The sequence below is a fragment of the Triticum urartu genome, chromosome 1A (genome assembly GCF_056163025.1).
Source record: "Triticum urartu cultivar PI428250 chromosome 1A, HENAU_Tu73, whole genome shotgun sequence".
NCBI lineage: Eukaryota > Viridiplantae > Streptophyta > Magnoliopsida > Poales > Poaceae > Triticum > Triticum urartu.
In genome coordinates this window covers 534,503,507-534,520,409 of record NC_141873.1, presented here as the reverse complement: position 1 = coordinate 534,520,409, position 16,903 = coordinate 534,503,507, and the positions used below count along the sequence as shown (strand labels likewise).

General features: G+C 48.2%; 2 protein-coding genes across 7 annotated transcripts; both read right to left on the bottom strand.

Annotated features, from left to right (window-relative positions):
* Positions 1-1,381: 1,381 nt before the first annotated feature.
* LOC147992326 (65-kDa microtubule-associated protein 9-like) lies at positions 1,382-9,944 on the bottom strand. 5 transcript variants are annotated; one of them, XM_087529330.1, is made up of 7 exons: positions 9,801-9,941; positions 9,497-9,671; positions 4,445-4,603; positions 3,807-3,951; positions 2,949-3,095; positions 2,587-2,863; positions 1,382-1,830 (listed from the first exon to the last, which is right to left on the bottom strand). In XM_087529330.1, exons 2-7 carry the CDS (start codon positions 9,662-9,664, stop codon positions 1,827-1,829), a joined length of 900 nt encoding a protein of 299 aa, XP_087385456.1. In that variant the 5' UTR covers positions 9,665-9,671; positions 9,801-9,941; the 3' UTR covers positions 1,382-1,826. The 5 variants fall into 5 exon arrangements, with proteins under 5 accessions (XP_087385456.1, XP_087385452.1, XP_087385471.1 ...); XM_087529326.1 differs by having other exon boundaries at positions 2,949-3,098; positions 9,801-9,940; XM_087529345.1 differs by lacking the exon at positions 2,949-3,095 and having other exon boundaries at positions 9,801-9,942.
* Positions 9,945-10,139: 195 nt separating this feature from the next.
* On the bottom strand, positions 10,140-14,490 carry LOC147992325 (uncharacterized). Of its 2 annotated transcripts, XR_015609161.1 has the most exons (4): positions 12,623-14,490; positions 11,363-11,540; positions 10,905-11,187; positions 10,140-10,269 (listed from the first exon to the last, which is right to left on the bottom strand). XR_015609161.1 is itself a non-coding variant. In XM_087529317.1 (1 exon), exon 1 carries the CDS (start codon positions 14,307-14,309, stop codon positions 12,663-12,665), a length of 1,647 nt encoding a protein of 548 aa, XP_087385443.1. In that variant the 5' UTR covers positions 14,310-14,490; the 3' UTR covers positions 12,554-12,662. The 2 variants fall into 2 exon arrangements, 1 of the variants encoding a protein (XP_087385443.1); XM_087529317.1 differs by lacking the exons at positions 10,140-10,269; positions 10,905-11,187; positions 11,363-11,540 and having other exon boundaries at positions 12,554-14,490.
* Positions 14,491-16,903: the final 2,413 nt, after the last annotated feature.

Below are 16,903 nucleotides of genomic sequence, written 5' to 3'. Positions count from 1 at the left end.
GGAAAAAAAGAGGCCAAAGGGCCCACACAAAAAAGCGGCCATAGCCCACAAAAGATATAGAGGCCAGAGCCCAAGAAAAGCAGTACCCGGGGAGGCTTTTTTTCATTTTAAACTTTGTGTGATTTTTTTTTACCCGTACGTGATTTTTCCGACTCTTGATATATAATATTTTCCCAACTTTAACAGGCCCTCTTTTACTCTTGACATATAATATGTTTAGTCTTGCCTATAAAGTTTCTTTGTGGCATTTTTGAAAGCATTTTCTTTCTATTGACGTAATCAAGCTCCCAGGCCGGATAGGGGTGGATTTTGCTACATGGCACCTAATTAATCGCAAAAGTTTCTCAATGAGAAGCGCATAATGTTCGGCTCTGGTAGAACAGATGTGTATTGTGGATGTGGGAGCTACAAGCACTGGGCGGGACGGCTCTCGCTCAAGCCTTAAATCTTGTATGGATATGTTCGGTGCCGCAAAATAAGTGAGAATTCCCGCTTGGACATTAGGCCGTAACCCGCTAGCTAATAAATCTTACATTCTTAATAAATCGATCATCACTACTATCAATTCTCTCAACATGTGCACTGTCCATATCATCGTCATCATACCATCTCATCATTTAGTTTGCAGCCTCACTATATCAATAGCATGCCACCTCAGCATTTTTTTCACGAATCATGTGATTAAACTCCGGTAATTAATTGAAGCGGGCATGTTACGTCTTCCACAATTGATGAACCGGTGTAAAAACTAATAAAAGAAGCCCACTGGTCCATCTTTTCATATCTATATTACTTTTCCGTATGTATCTTGGCAGAGTAGGCAACGCCCACGCCCCCCACCTACGCACCATCGCACGACGCCCTACAACCCAGCCGGCCGGCCCTCCGGCATTTAGCCAAGGTAGATCTAGCAAGATTTTCAGCGGCGGTGGCCGGCAGGGTGAGGGAAGGGTTCAGGGTATCCATTCCATCAGGACGGACGGTCATCGGTGGGCGCGTGGCGGCTACAGCGACGGGAGACAGGGCGGCGCAAGGGTGGGAGAAGGAGAGGCACTAGTTTAATTGGCCACGGCGGGAGTGAGTATATTTAGGGATATTTGGGAGATATTGAGAGTTGGAGTAAATAATGGTGATATTGGGCCCCGTTCGTCCTTCCTGCTCGACACGACAGCGTCAGATCACTGGGGGAAAAAAACCTATTATGCAAGAGTGAACAATGGGTACAGTACAGATTGGAGGTTGTAGATCTGGAGTGAACAATGCGTGACGTCCTTGGGTGAGAGAGCATGCATGCGCATTCTTTGAACATGGTGACCGGGCGACACTCTACTCCCACGACAAACAAATCATCTGGCGACGGATACTCGCAACACAGTTCTAATATGCACGTTCCAACAACTCATCAGCGAGGACTATCAGCAAAACACAGGCATCCTAGATCCATCTACATTTGTAACAGCCAACAGTCGGGAACCTGACACGATTACATGGCTACAAGGTTCCTGTAGAGGCCACTGTTTTCCCAGGTAAAGCGACAGTACGCATGGAATGGTCTGCTGAGATCTATGCATCTATCTATCTATCCTCAGAAGCAACAAACCAAAGTACGTCCGCACAACAAAAACTATTCGCCACATTATCATTTTGCTGTCGGTCACGGGCGTCTTGCCTTCAAATGAGAAGACAGTTCGTGTTGAAGCACACAACTTTACAAGTGCTCAATCTTCGTGGACAGACGAGTGATCCTGGGAGGGAGGAGTCGGGACGGTACTCGAGTAACTTGACTTGTTGACAAGGGCCTTGCGCGGGGCGTCCATGAAGCCTTTTCACCTGACAACATATGCAACTTAAAAGGTCAGATGCTTATCGGGAAGCCAACTGCAAGCACGTAGTGATGTGGAGTGGGAGTGCAGCACCACGTGTATAGAAACCTCAATCATACAGCTCAGACAAGGATTGCCCTGCTTTGAGAGAGAGGCCCATCAAATGTGAATGACAACTTCACTTAGGAAAAATAGCATCAACCACTAGGCTTAGTTTCAACACCTCAAAACAGACAGCATAAGAAACCCCCATCCCCGCACTTCGAATAACTTAGCATGTCTTCATTGCATCTACCTCAACAGTTTCCAGGCTTTCCTCTGTATTTCTGCCCATGTGGCCATGTAGGCAGAACTACTCAACAATCCCATCAGGGCATACTGAATGCCCATGGAAAATTAGACATGATGAAACTATCCTAGTTCCAGTGTTGAGATACCTATTGTTTTTCATCATTCTGATCAAGTTACCCATGCAGCCCTTTGTACCTAAGCATCTTCATCTAAATGTTCCAGATCTGACTGTAGGAGAAGAGCTAGAAATTATACATCGGTATGGGACGTTTTTCATTTTAGTCTTGGATGGACTCTCTTTAGGCTGTTGGAAACACATACTAGTTTTGGATGGCCATAAATTCATTCATGCAAGATGCATCAGCCACAAAAAGGAACAAGAGGAATATTTTACTCAAGAAATATGAGCATGCCAAGTTTCTTTTTCAGAGGGTGCTATGCTGAAAAGACAATCTATATTTCAAATGCTCACCTCTTGGATTCCTTGCCCCATACCCCCTTCCTGCGTTCCCTATTCCCATCGCGAACTCGTGAAGGATAGGGAGGGGGAGGCAGGTCAGGACTGGACTGCTCCTTGTCCCTCAACTCAGTCAGCCGAGCACTCATCCTCTTCTTTACTGGAAGCGCAGGCTTTGTTGAAGCTGGTTTCATTAAATCTTCGATTGCATTTATAACAACCTTCACATCCTTGCCATCAAATAGAAATGTGTCTTCGAGGAGGACCAAATTCTTCAAAGAGCGAAGTAGCCCTGTTTAGCAAATAAAATATGAGAAAAATTACATATGATTGGTTGGTTTATTTTCAATTTGAATAAACTAGAACATATTTCTTACTTTCAGATGTTTTCACAGAGAGTGAATTATTCACTGCGTGCTGGAGTAGTTCAATTCGCATGACAATATCTTTTCTTTGAGGAATTTGTACTTTAACTTGTTTAATCAAAATCTTCAAATCTGTTATTGCTTTGGGGAAATCAGATTCTACTGAAAATAAAAACAGAGTGGATCAGGCACAAAATATCTATGAACAGATGAAGAAACTACCCTATAAACAAATGAAGAAGAAAATACACCAAGCTCGACCTTCGTTCCAGTTACCATCTAGTCCGGCTTATACAAGAAAGAACAGCGGACCAGCTGACATGTAGGAATAGTCAGCTCTAGCAAATATGAAGCTTGAGGACAAGCTGCTTCTCTGAGAAGGGGAGTAATGTTGTGTCATCTTAAGAGTCCAGTTGTCTCTTACATGGACCCATCTTAGTCCAGAAGTATCCAGGGTGTGTGGAATTACTTTTCAGTGAACAGTAACTGACCTAAAGGGTCTATATAAGGATGTATCCTCGTAAGGAGGGCAAGTAATGAAATACCGTATTCCCTACCCCTGCTTCTCTTTTACCTCCCTAATTCTCCCATCCTTTCCCCACTACGTGCGACTAGTGGGGAAAGGATGGGAGAATTAGGGAGGTAAAAGAGAAGCAGGGAAACATGCATTAATGATGGGCATAATCTATAGGGAGGTAAAAGAGAAGCAGGGAGCACCAAACAAATAGGGAAACCAGAGTGGGAGCACCAAACAGATTTGCTGATCATGGTTTGTTTTAGCGAAAAAGAGAACCGAGATTGCGAAACATGCATTAATGATGGGCATAATCTATATGCCATAGAAGTAATTGCATCAACATGTTCAAGTACCTTTTTTCTTGGGATCAAATTTAATGTCAGCAGGTACCATGTGCGTTTCTTCAAGCAATTTCAGCAATTTCTGTTTTTTACCCAAGTACATCTTCTTCTGTTTGGCAACCATAGAAGCCTCCAAGGTGTTAATCTCTTCAGTTGCCTGTATACAACGCAAGTTTTTTTCAGATCATCAGCTGGACCCATATAAATGAAACCATGGGTCCACAAGATTCAGTTATCGCAGAAAAATAACAAATCAAGAAATAAACAGTGTTTGCTACAGATCAGGCCTTGCAACAGCATAGCGCCTATGAAACACATTTATACACCTTAGAAGAAGGTCTACAATGCAAGTTTATACGACAAAAAATAAACTGGCCACAGCGCCTATGGAACACATTCATACACCTTAGAAGAAGGTGTACAATGCAGGTTTATATGACAAAAAATATTACTGGGCACAGTACCTATGAAACACATTCATACACCTTAGAAGAAGGTGTACAATGCAGGTTTATATGACCAAAAATAAAACTAGGCACAGCGCCTATGAAACACATTCAAACAGCTTAGAACAAGGTGTAGAAGCAAGTTTATATGACCAAAAATAAAACTGGGCATGAATAAACATAACAAAGCTACCAAGATCTTACTTTACTGATAAGTTCCATGGAAAGTGACTTCTCCTTGGTCAATTCATTTGCGGATTCAGCATCTATGCAAGCAAAAGTTTCGGCAAACTCCAAGATATTTTCTGGAGCAGTATTGTGGAACTTCCACAGGTCTCGAAGCTTTAACCCCAAGGCTTGAAGCTGCCATTCATAAAATTAACAAAACCATGAGTTAAGAGCATGAGTGTAAACAGAAATTTATGCTTGTTTAGTTGATACTCAATTGATCTTCTTGACCGTAGTAATTATCGCTTACTCCCTCACCATTTCTCCTCTGTTATATCACAAATTTGCAACCCAAGCCTCAATTAGTATGCAAGCTGTGCCACAACCCTGTTACAAACATAACACATTGCAGGTTCGCACCAATTCACAAGGGAACGCTGCTACACACACACACACACATAATTTCTGGACGATATACGCACGATGCGGAACTCCGCCTATGTTGTCTCAACATAGCAGCTCCCAAGCCCGGGTAAAGGAGGAGGGTTGTGATAGGCTTGGCGAGCCAACGTAAAAACTCAGCCACTCTTATGGAGATGAAACCCAAAAGATCTTCGTTGGGGCGTAACCCTCTCAGCGACGCGCTACATCGGAACCCGGGTGTGGTGGAAAATGGGCAAGGGCCGGGCCGTCACCCCCAAGGTGGCGCGCCGTATCTTGATCCGGATACGGTGGCAAGTGAGCGAGGATCGGGTCGTCGCATCCTTAGTGGCGCGCTACATCGGCGCCCGGATGTAGTGGAAAATGGGCAAGGGTCTTCGCATTTGACTCGACGAGTGCGAAGGGTAAGGAAGCTAGCCGAGCCTAGGAGGATTCGCTTAGGTAGCTGGAACGTAGGGTCTCTGACAGGGAAGCTTCGGGAGCTAGTTGATGCAGCGGTGAGGAGAGGTGTTGATATCCTTTGCGTCCAAGAAACCAAATGGAGAGGACAGAAGGCGGAGGAGGTGGAGGATACCGGCTTCAAGCTGTGGTACACGGGGACGGCTGCAAACAGAAATGGCGTAGGCATCTTGATCAACAAGAGCCTCAAGTATGGAGTGGTAGACGTCAAGAGACGTGGGGACCGGATTATCTTGGTCAAGCTGGTAGTTGAGGATTTGGTTCTCAATGTTATCAGTGCGTATGCCCCGCAAGTAGGCCACAATGAGAACACGAAGAGGGAGTTCTGGGAAGGCCTGGAAGACATGGTTAGGAGTGTACCGATTGGTGAGAAGCTCTTCATAGGAGGAGACCTCAATGGCCACGTGGGTACATCTAACACAGGTTTTGAAGGGGCGCACGGGGGCTTTGGCTATGGCATCAGGAATCAAGAAGGAGAAGATGTCTTAAGCTTTGCTCTAGCCTACAACATGATTGTAGCTAACACCCTCTTTAGAAAGAGAGAATCACATTTGGTGACTTTTAGTAGTGGCCAACACTCTAGCCAGATTGATTTCATCCTCTCGAGAAGAGAAGATAGGCGTGCATGCCTAGACTGTAAGGTGATACCTGGAGAGAGTGTTGTACCCCAGCATAAGCTGGTGGTTGCTGACTTCCGCTTTCGGATTCGTGTCCAGCGGGATAAGTGTGCCAAAGTCGCTAGAACGAAGTGGTGGAAGCTCAAGGGGGAGGTAGCTCAAGTGTTCAAGGAGAGGGTCATTAAGGAGGGCCCTTGGGAGGAAGGAGGGGATGCGGACAATGTGTGGACCAAGATGGCGACTTGCATTCGTAAGGTGGCCTCGGAGGAGTTTGGAGTGTCCAGGGGAAGGAGAAGCGAAGATAAGGATACCTGGTGGTGGAATGATGATGTCCAGAAGGCGATTAAAGAGAAGAAAGATTGCTTCAAACGCCTATACCTGGATAGGAGTGCAGACAACATAGAGAAGTACAAGATGGCGAAGAAGGCCGCAAAGCGAGCTGTTGGTGAGGCAAGGGGTCGGGCATATGAGGACCTCTACCAACGGTTAGGCACGAAGGAAGGCGAAAGGGACATCTATAAGATGGCCAAGATCCGAGAGAGGAAGACGAGGGATATTGGCCAAGTCAAATGTATCAAGGACGGAGCAGGCCAACTCTTGGTGAAGGACGAGGAGATTAAGCATAGATGGCGGGAGTACTTCGACAAGCTGTTCAATGGGGAGAATGAGAGTTCTACCATTGAACTGGACGACTCCTTTGATGAGACCAGCATGCGTTTTGTGCGGCGAATCCAGGAGTCTGAGGTCAAGGAGGCTTTAAAAAGGATGAAAGGAGGCAAGGCGATGGGCCCTGATTTGTATCACCATTGAGGTGTGGAAAGGTCTCGGGGACATAGCGATAGTATGGCTAACCAAGCTTTTCAACCTCATTTTTCGGGCAAACAAGATGCCAGAAGAATGGAGACGGAGTATATTAGTACCAATCTTCAAGAACAAGGGGGATGTTCAGAGTTGTACTAATTACCGTGGAATTACGCTGATGAGCCATACAATGAAGCTATGGGAGAGTCATTGAGCACCGCTTAAGAAGAATGACAAGCGTGACCAAAAATCAGTTTGGTTTCATGCCTGGGAGGTCGACCATGGAAGCCATTTTCTTGGTACGACAACTTATGAAGAGATATAGGGAGCAAAAGAAGGACTTGCATATGGTGTTCATTGACTTGGAGAAGGCCTATGATAAGATACCGCGGAATGTCATGTGGTGGGCCTTGGAGAAACACAAAGTCCCAGTAAAGTACATTACCCTCATCAAGGACATGTATGATAATGTTGTGACAAGTGTTCGAACAAGTGATGTCGACACTGATGACTTCCCGATTAAGATAGGACTGCATCAAGGGTCAGCTTTGAGCCCTTATCTTTTTGCATTGGTGATGGATGAGGTCACAAGGGATATACAAGGAGATATCCCATGGTGTATGCTCTTTGCGGATGATGTGGTGCTAGTTGACGATAGTCGGACGGGGGTAAATAGGAAGTTAGAGTTATGGAGACAAACCTTGGAATCGAAAGGGTTTAGGCTTAGTAGAACTAAAACCGAGTACATGATGTGCGGTTTCAGTACTACTAGGTGTGAAGAGGAGGAGGTTAGCCTTGATGGCCAGGTGGTACCTCAGAAGGGCACATTTCGGTATTTGGGGTCAATGTTGCAGGAGGATGGGGGTATTGATGAAGATGTGAACCATCGAATCAAAGCCGGATGGATGAAGTAGCGCCAAGCTTTTGGCATTCTCTGTGACAAGAGAGTGCCACAAAAGCTAAAAGGCAAGTTCTACAGGACGGCGGTTCGACCCGCAATGTTGTATGGCGCTGAGTGTTGGCCGACTAAAAGGCGACATGTTCAACAGTTAGGTGTGGCGGAGATGCGTATGTTGAGATGGATGTGTGGCCACACGAGGAAGGATCGAGTCCGGAATGATGATATACGAGATAGAGTTGGGGTAGCACCAATTGAAGAGAAGCTAAAAGGCAAGTTCTACAGGACGGCGGTTCGACCCGCAATGTTGTATGGCGCTGAGTGTTGGCCGACTAAAAGGCGACATGTTCAACAGTTAGGTGTGGCGGAGATGCGTATGTTGAGATGGATGTGTGGCCACACGAGGAAGGATCGAGTCCGGAATGATGATATACGAGATAGAGTTGGGGTAGCACCAATTGAAGAGAAGCTTGTCCAACATCGTCTGAGATGGTTTGGGCATATTCAGCGCAGGCCTCCAGAAGCTCCAGTGCATAGTGGACGGCTAAAGCATGCGGAGAATGTCAAGAGAGGGCGGGTAGACCGAATTTGACATGGGAGGAGTCCGTTAAGAGAGACCTGAAGGATTGGAGTATCACCAAAGAGCTAGCTATGGACAAGGGTGCATGAAAGCTTGCTATCCATGTGCCAGAGCCATGAGTTGGTTGCGAGATCTTATGGGTTTCACCTCTAGCCTACCCCAACTTGTTTGGGACTAAAGACTTTGTCGTTGTTGTTGTCGTATACGCACGATGCGGCACATCAAGCCGTCAATCCATAGAGCAAAACTGGGTAGCGCCGTTAGATTCTTCATGGTCCAAAGTTGGACCACGATCTATCGTCCGCAAAGTAGTTTGGTTAACAAAAGCCATAAGATAGTAAGTAACCTCATCCCCTTCCATTCCACGAAGATGCTGCAAGGAGGCAAGGAGCAGCGGACCCTCTGCTGACCCTCTTCCCGACGCAGCTGCCCCTCACGCAGACGCCGCCCTCTGCAGCTGCCCCTCACGCAGACGACCAGCAGAAGAGGGCGTGAGGAGCAGCAGCTCGCCCGTGGCCCCTCACGTGCTCTTCTGCTGGTCGCCGCGCCGCTGTCCACTACCGCCGCCGCCGCCCCAATCTGCTACGGCCTTCGCCGCCGCCCCCATCCGCTGCAGCACTACTCCCTCCTGCCGCCGCCAGCCAAGGCCTCCGCTAGAGCTATTGCTGTGGCAGTGTTGATCCCCGGACCCGTACGCGATGGATCTGATCTAACGGCCAGGAAGGAACGGGGCGCGCGTGGAGATGATGGAGTGAACGTTCGCTGAATATACACTCTGTTGCTCTAAACCCAGCTTAACCCCCATGGCACCCTCGCATCTCCATCCAAGAGAAGAGACGATCGCAGGTGGAACACGGAACCATGGATGGCGGGCGTCCATCCAGCCCCAAATTGGAAACCCACGGCATCCAAACTCCAAATTCGAAACCCATGGCACCCGAATCCAAATTTGAAACCCGTGGCATCCAGCCCCAAACTGGAAACCCACGGCATCCAAACTCCAAATTCGAAACCCGTCGCATCCAGCCCCAAATTCGAAACCCACGGCATTCAGCCCCAAATTCGAAACCCACGGCATATCCAGCCCCAAATTGGAAACCCACGGCATCCAAACTCCAAATTCGAAACCCGTCGCATCCAGCCCCAACTTGGAAACCCACGGCATCCAGCCCCAAATTCCAAACCAGACTCCCAAATCGCAGCTAGAGCTAGGCAGCTACGGGCGGGCAACAAGTGCAGGAACGCAGAGGAGAAGAGAAGGAGGGATGCACGCGCGGCGGAACAGGACGAACCTTGGAGAACCTGGCTTCCTTGGCTTTCTCGAGTACTCGGATTGTTTGCTCGAGGTCCTTGCTGGTTTTCTCGTCCATCTCCTTCTGCCCCGCCGCTATCCCCAGCTTATCCAGCCGCTCCTGGTAGTTGGACCCGAGCACCTTGCACAGCCTCTTCAATCGATCCATCGCCGGCCTGGCGACAAGGAGCATCGCACGTCAGGTTGGGGGAGAGGGAGAGAGAGGGAGGGAGAAGGCCAGAAGGGAGAGGGAGAAGGCCAGAAGGGAGAGGGAGAGGAGAGAGGGAGAAGGGAGAGGAGAGCACCTGGATAGGGGAGGAGGCTGGGGTGGAGGGGTCGCCGTTGCTGGGGACGACGAACCAATTCTCTGGTTGGTTTGCTGGTGTATTTATGCGGACGCCGTTGCTGGGGAAGGCGGCGCTGCCCTCCCGACGCCACGCTGGCATGCCCTCCCTCCCTCTCCCTCTCAGCTGGTCATAGCGGGGTCTAACTTAGACTAGTGTCATATGTATGACACCAATCTAAGTTACTATCTCCATAGTGCAAAATATCTTAATAGTAGTGTCATATTTGTTTCATTTATTGTCTTATAGACTCATTTTACCTCGGAAAGCGCTATATTACAGTAACATATTATGTTACTTCAAGCACCTCTCTCCTTATTAAATACTTACCACATAAGCAAAATTATCTTGAAATGTGTTAAGTTACTATGTAAGTTACCCCACTGTGGCTAGCCTCAAGGAAGGCAGTTACGTAACGGAGTTGAGAACACTGCATATAAATGACAGGCTTAGTACAACTTAGTATAATGTTAAATGAAATGAAATGTTAAATGAATAATGCTTCCCCAAATGAGAGAAACCAATCAAAAATTATGCATGGCTACTTGGGTGGTGTGTGCAACCTGGAATGAAATCACAGACTAAGGCATAGCCTAATGGTGGGAAAGGGTTGATGCCTTCCCACCCATCCAAGTTCAAGGCATGGTATTTGCAATTTGGGTTTGTTGCACTAATTATACCGTAAGGGGTTCCCTTACAATCTTTCTATCAAAAGATTCACCGCCCCTTTTCTTGAAGGTGGCCAACTATCCTGCACTTGTGAGGAACCGACTCAACTCAAGCGTGGAGCAAGCCAAAGGTACCCCCTGCCTGAAGCTGCAGGCCTGCACATCAAGCTCACCACAACGGCACGGGCTCTTTGCAGTCCTGGATCAAAGCCGATGATGCTAACACCAGATATTTTCACATAACTTTCCTTCCTTGATAACAAGAACATTCTTGTATCTTGTCACAACGACAAATCCGCTGCTCTCTTGGAACATTTCGACTCTCCGCTGGGCACAAGGGACAACTAACTCTGCAGGGAGCATAAACTGGGATTATCTGAATCTTCCTCGTGCTCACCTTGGTCATCTTGATCACCCGTGCCACCATCACAGATATTGCTGCTGACAAGGCCCGCCTCTGGGCCTGACAGTTTCATTGGCCTTTCCTTCAAACGTTGTTGGCACACAACTAGGATGGATTTACAGAATGCCCTCAGTCAGCTATCTGCTCTCAACGCTACAACCTGGAACCTGCTCAACACCGCCATCACTGCGCTTGTGCCAAAGAAAGACAATGCCCATTAGCCTTACTCACGGTGTTGACAAGATCCTCGGAAAATTCCTTGCTAACCATATTGCCCCTGAAATGCAGAACAACATCCCCATCAGTTTTTTTTTTGCGGGTGTATTTAAGATAACTTCCTGTATGTGCAGAATATTATTCAGAACCATCAGCACATCACCGTGCAAAGAAGCAATCCGTCTTCCTAAAGCTACATAATGCAAAAGCATTTTGACTCTGTCAATTGGGATTACCTTCTTCAAGTCCTCGCCTACGTTGGCTTCAGTCAGTGCTGCAGTGATCTCATCGACACCTCCCTCGCCTCCACATCATCTCGGATTCTCCTCAAACTGTGCTCCTAGTACTCCCTTCTTCCATCGCTGGGGACTGAGACAGGGGCGTCCCCCCTTTCTCAATTGCTTTTGCTTGGAGCTGTTCAACCCACAAGTGGTGGAATGGGGATAAGCAAAAACTCTATGGACTACTTCTGTAGCTAATTTGATAAAAGAAATGACACTGGAAAGAGTACATATCAAGTGAAATCCCATGCGGCCACACAAGAGCTTTAATTCTTCCATTAGCTACTTCAGTGATGTGCAACTTCAAGTAAAATTAGTGTAAATGCCTTACTTCAGATACGAAATCAAGAGTTTCAGAGAACCTAGTCAACATTAATTTCATTTAAATTGGTAAGAAATCATGTAAACTGATTAAGAACTTAATCCCTCTACAAAATTGGTTAGATTAAAGCTGAGAGCCTCATCCACTGGATAAAAGCTGCCCACAATGGTTTCTCTACTTCCTATACTGCTAGAGGCTTCAGCCTCAGTGAGACCATAGAGTGGCAAGTAACCAGCTCAGCTACATGTGGACTTGCTACTACAATAGTAACACACATAACTTCCCATAGATTTGCTACAATGTAGTAACAAAGATCCTTCATATCCCATAGGTACATATATGTAGAAAGTAAAAACACGAGGTGATCACAAAAGTAACTCCATATGCATCATAAGTTGGAAAAGTAGAAAAACACACACACACAATATTTATTCAAAACAAAGTAAACAAACATATATGTAACAGCTGCCTAACCACCTAGTATATACAGATAAAGGCAGCAGCAGATTATATATCCAAACAGCATAGCTGTGTTTGGCCTCCTGATGTTTTTGCCACTGGCTAGTTTCTTCTTCATTTTTCACAGTAAACGGATAGTTTAGTTTCAAGTAAGCAGGATTTTGTGAAGGTACTTTAAATTTGGGGGATGACGTGGAAATAGCGGCAGGCATTATGCCATGACGTTTTCCCTTGCCACAGCTTGTATAATGAATCTTTTCAAGAAAAAATTACTATAGAAGCCTGCACATATGGAAAATTCAGCAGACAAATTGGATTGAGTTCCATTGAAAAATGCACACGCACTGCTTAGCACAGAAGAGGAATAACAAACAAAAACATTATTTGAGTAACATATTGTAAATCACATTGAGTAAAACAGAGATGTGGAATACATTATGAGTTGATCATAAGACAGGCACAAACACACGATGATCAGCCTAAAACCAGTTGAACCGGAGCTGCTGTTGAAGATGTCGTGCCCATAATCTGCTTGAGCGTGTCATCCTTTTCCTCCTCAGTCCATGAGTGTTGTTGTGTCACCATCTCCCATTCCCAGTGCCCCTTGTCCCGAGCATGCCCATTCTTGAACATGCTGACATGACGCAACGCCGTGCATACGGCCATGACAAACTTGACAAGGTAAATCTGCCTTTCTGTTGCCTCAAAACCAGCCATCACAAACTCCTTCAAGCGATGCTGCCGAAACTTTGTCGGACACCAGGATATTTCTTCACTGGGACTGGGCTCCTCCATGCAAGAGGCAATGTGGATGTGAAAACTCTCGAGGTTAGGCGCCGTCTCAAAGAGAAGACGGGGCCAAGAAACGTCCCAGGACGAAGGCACATCGGCGACCAACAGCCGCCTCAAATTAGGTAATAAAACGGATGGTGAGCTAGATGGCACGATCCATCTGTCGGGCCCCGTGAACCGGATGATCAGATCGGTAATGTCCGGGGTGTGTCCAAGAAACAAGTCAAGCTCCAGGTGCTGCCGAAAGTGTTGTCGAAACCCATCCAAGTCGACACCGTGGCGGCGGGCGAGGCTCCATTGCCTTAGGCATGGGAATGCAGTGGACTCGAAGTACAGGTGTGTGCCCAGGGAGGCCAGACGCTCCAGATTGGGAAGATCCCTCAACCATATTGATCCTATTTCACACTTGTCCACGACGAACTCCCTGATCTGCGAGCTGGGGGCATCCACAACCATGACCATGTCTTTGCCGCCGCAGAGACAGGAGTTGAGGTGCACCACCTGCAGCTGCGGGCACGAGGCGAAGACGCCCTCGTAGGCGGCCGGGGGTGACTCGGCAACGTCTTGCAGGACGAGCCTAGTGAGCGCGTGGTACTCATGCAGCAGATGCGGGATGACACAGCCCCCAAGCTTGAGGTTTTGCAGGCGTGACAACCGGGGCGAGGAGCAGAGGCCATGGCCAGGGAAGGCGTGCACGGTCTGCTGCCGGAATGTCGGCCGGGCGATGACCTCGAGGTCGTCGACACCCCAAGCATCCATGGCCTGGGAAATCAGCCGGTTGACGCAGCCGGTGTTGCGCGTGATGAAGAACTCGACCCTGAGGCTGCTGACCCTCCGGCGAGCTCGGGCGCCCAGGAGGCCCTCGACGGAGCTGGTGAAGGCGCGCATGGCGCGGCGCTCGTACCTCGTCATACCGGGCACGAACTCGTGATGCGCGAGGCGATGCCTGTACAACACAAAGGTTCCGCTGCTGAAGATGTCACGGTAGCGGAGGAGCCACTGCCGGTAGCGCGGCGGGAGTACGTCGCTGACCCTGAGGTCGAGGGCGGGGAGCTCGCGGGGGAGGCCAGCCCAGCGCTTGGAGAGCAGCCCGGCGCCGAGCGCCGCGCGGGTGTCGAGGCGACGCAGGACGAGGAGGAGGAGGTCGTCGGGGAGGGCGCTGACACGGTCCTCGCCGGGATCTGCCTGCTTCCGCGGCTGCCGGCGCAGGAGACGGTCCGCGCGACGCCTCCTGGCCGCGGTGAAGCTCGCTTCGGCCGGGCGACGAGTAGATGCGGTCCAGGCGCGTGGTGGTGGCCCGCGGCTGCGACTGGATACGCGAGTCCGCATCGACGCCGGAACCTCCTTGGGTACGGGGATGAGGGCGGCGGTGGCCGGAGAAACTCGGCCCGAGATCGGAGTAGGCACCGCCGGCGAGAAGGGGGGTGGGGGATTTGGGGGAATTGAGCGCCTCTATGCGGACCAGCGTAAGCAATAGGAGATGGCTTATTTTCTTTTTCTGAAACGTTTTTTTTTCTTCAATCGACGATGTTGGCGCAATCCTATACGCCGCTTATGCGAGGTACTCAGAGGGTTGCCTGGTGGGCCGGCCTATTGCGTCCAGAGTCGGTTAGGAGGGCAACTGAGATCTTGTTAACAAATCAGATCAAAGGTTAAAAAAACAAGATTACATGTGTAGCTACACCCCACCACAAAACGACCTCGACTACTGACAAGAAATGGAACCAGGCCTTCTTGAAAAAACGTCGGACATTGATGCACCGCTCGTACCAAGCTATCGCTAAGCCTCAAAAAAAAAAATGTCGTTGCCCTGCCCTCCCGCTCCGGAGCATGTAGCATTGATCCTGACCGTGGACAACGAGGACCCCTGAAAAAGATAAGGAGACAAGCGAGGCCGTCTCATGCCAGAGTAGAAGACGCTTCGAGATAGGATCCAAACTTGTCCGTCGATGACGATGTGGCGCAACCGGAAGGAACCTAGACTCCACGACGACGCCCTCAAGAGGATGATGATACAACCCATTGCCGCCGCCAAGACCGAAGAAGTGGTCAAGAGTTTTCACCTGGAGCCCTGGCGCGTGGAGAGGGGCCACAACGTCACCCACTGGCATCGCCACCGCTAGCATGGGAGAGTAGTGCTTTTATCCCGAGCCTCTCACCCACGCCACATCCCGAGCCTCTCACCAACAACATTCAAACCTATGAACAAAATTAGTAAACCTTTGAAACTTTATATACCTAAATTTTTTATAACGAAACTACTACCATTTCTATAACAACTACTAACATAACGTCGGTCATGTACCCTGTGCCACATTTCTATTCTATTCAAAATACCTATATTTACAAAAAAAAATCTACTCTATTCAAATACCTACGTTGAAAATTTTCTATTCAAAAGACTACACTAAAAAAATTATATTGCATGCAAATAATCTACATTCTATTGTATTGAAAAAACAGTAAAAAAAACTACATTATACAAGAACAGATCAGTGAGGAGAGATGGAGGGAGGTGGGAGGGAGGATGGGAGTGGGAGGAGGAGGGGGAGGATGGCGCTGGGAGGAGGGCTGCCGGAGGAGGGCTTGGCCGGAGGAGGAGGGAGGAGGGTCGCGAACAAAGGAGGAGGGAGGAGGACTTGGCCAGAGGAGGAGGGCGCAGCCGGAGGAGGAGGGAGGACGGCGGTGGGAGGAGGAGGGAGGAGGGTCGCCGCATACTGAGGAAGGAGGAGGGAGGACAACGGCGGCAATGTTGCGGCGGCGGAGGCATAGTGACGCAATGGGGAGTGAGGGGAGGAAGAAGGTCAGGCGCGGGGAGAAAATTCGATAAGGCACCCATAGCAGTAGCGCTGGTCCTAGGAGGGCGCTACTGCTAACCCCAATAGCAGTAGCATGGTCCGATGACAAGCGCTACTGCTAACGGGGGCCACCTGCTAGCCCGTGCACACACTTTGCAGTAGCGCTGCCCCTCGGCCCAGCGCTACTGTTACTTCACTACCTCTAGCGCTGGTGTATGCACAATGCTACCACTAACTAACAGTAGCGCTGGACAGTTGTAACATGCTACTACTAAAATTCCATCTACAAGCTTTCTCCTAGTAGTGATACGATCAATTTCCAAGAAAAATATACCATGATCTAGCAAGTATTTATTCTAAAGAAATGTTTTCTTTACATAATGTTAGAGTATATAGCCATATCTCTTGTATTTGGTAGCATATGATTTGTAATAATCTACTGCCTTGTCTCCAGGAGAGCCTTCTTGCCCTTCAAGCCATGTACTCTATATAAACCTCGCGAGATGCTCAATACAACAAAAATCATATTCCGCCAATCCTTCTCTCTCTATCCTTCAACACATATCAATAAAATGAGGGTCCCCCCCTAAGGAGCCGAAGCTCTGAATTAATCAAACACCAACATTACATGAAAACTCTAGGTGAAGAGGAAACACAATCCAGTCCTTGGGGAATCCTCCATCCTCTCCATCTAGCAAATGGTGATATCACGGAGATGTTACTACGGCTAGAGATTCATACCGCTGCTGGAACAAAAGTGATACATCTCCAATGTATCTATAATTTATGAAGTATTCATGCTATTATAATATCAACATTGGATGTTTTATGTGCATTTATATGCTATTTTATATGATATTTGGGACTAACCTATTAACCAAGAGCCTAGTGCCAATTTCTGTTTTTCCTTGTTTTAGAGTATCGCAGAAAAGGAAAATCAAACGGAGTCCAATTGACCCGAAACTTCACGGAACTTATTTTTGGACCAGAAGAAGCCCACAGAGCATCAGAGATGGACCAGAAGAGTCCTGAGCTGCCCACGAGGGTGGGGGGCGTGCCCATCCCCCTGGGCGCGCCCCCCTGCCTCGTGGACAGCCCGGAGACTCCCCTATCGTGGTTCTAAGT

What these genes read in the sequence shown, in the direction of transcription:
- LOC147992325 (XM_087529317.1), bottom strand. Translation starts at nt 14,309, where the DNA reads ATGCGGACTCGCGTATCCAGTCGCAGCCGCGGGCCACCACCACGCGCC.
- LOC147992326 (XM_087529326.1), bottom strand. Translation starts at nt 9,664, where the DNA reads ATGGATCGATTGAAGAGGCTGTGCAAGGTGCTCGGGTCCAACTACCAG. An exon ending in AGGAAGCCAGGTTCTCCAAG is followed by an intron (nt 4,604 to 9,496) that starts GTTCGTCCTGTT and finishes TATGAATGGCAG; the next exon opens with CTTCAAGCCTTGGGGTTAAA. An exon ending in CCATGGAACTTATCAGTAAA is followed by an intron (nt 3,952 to 4,444) that starts GTAAGATCTTGG and finishes CGTTGTATACAG; the next exon opens with GCAACTGAAGAGATTAACAC.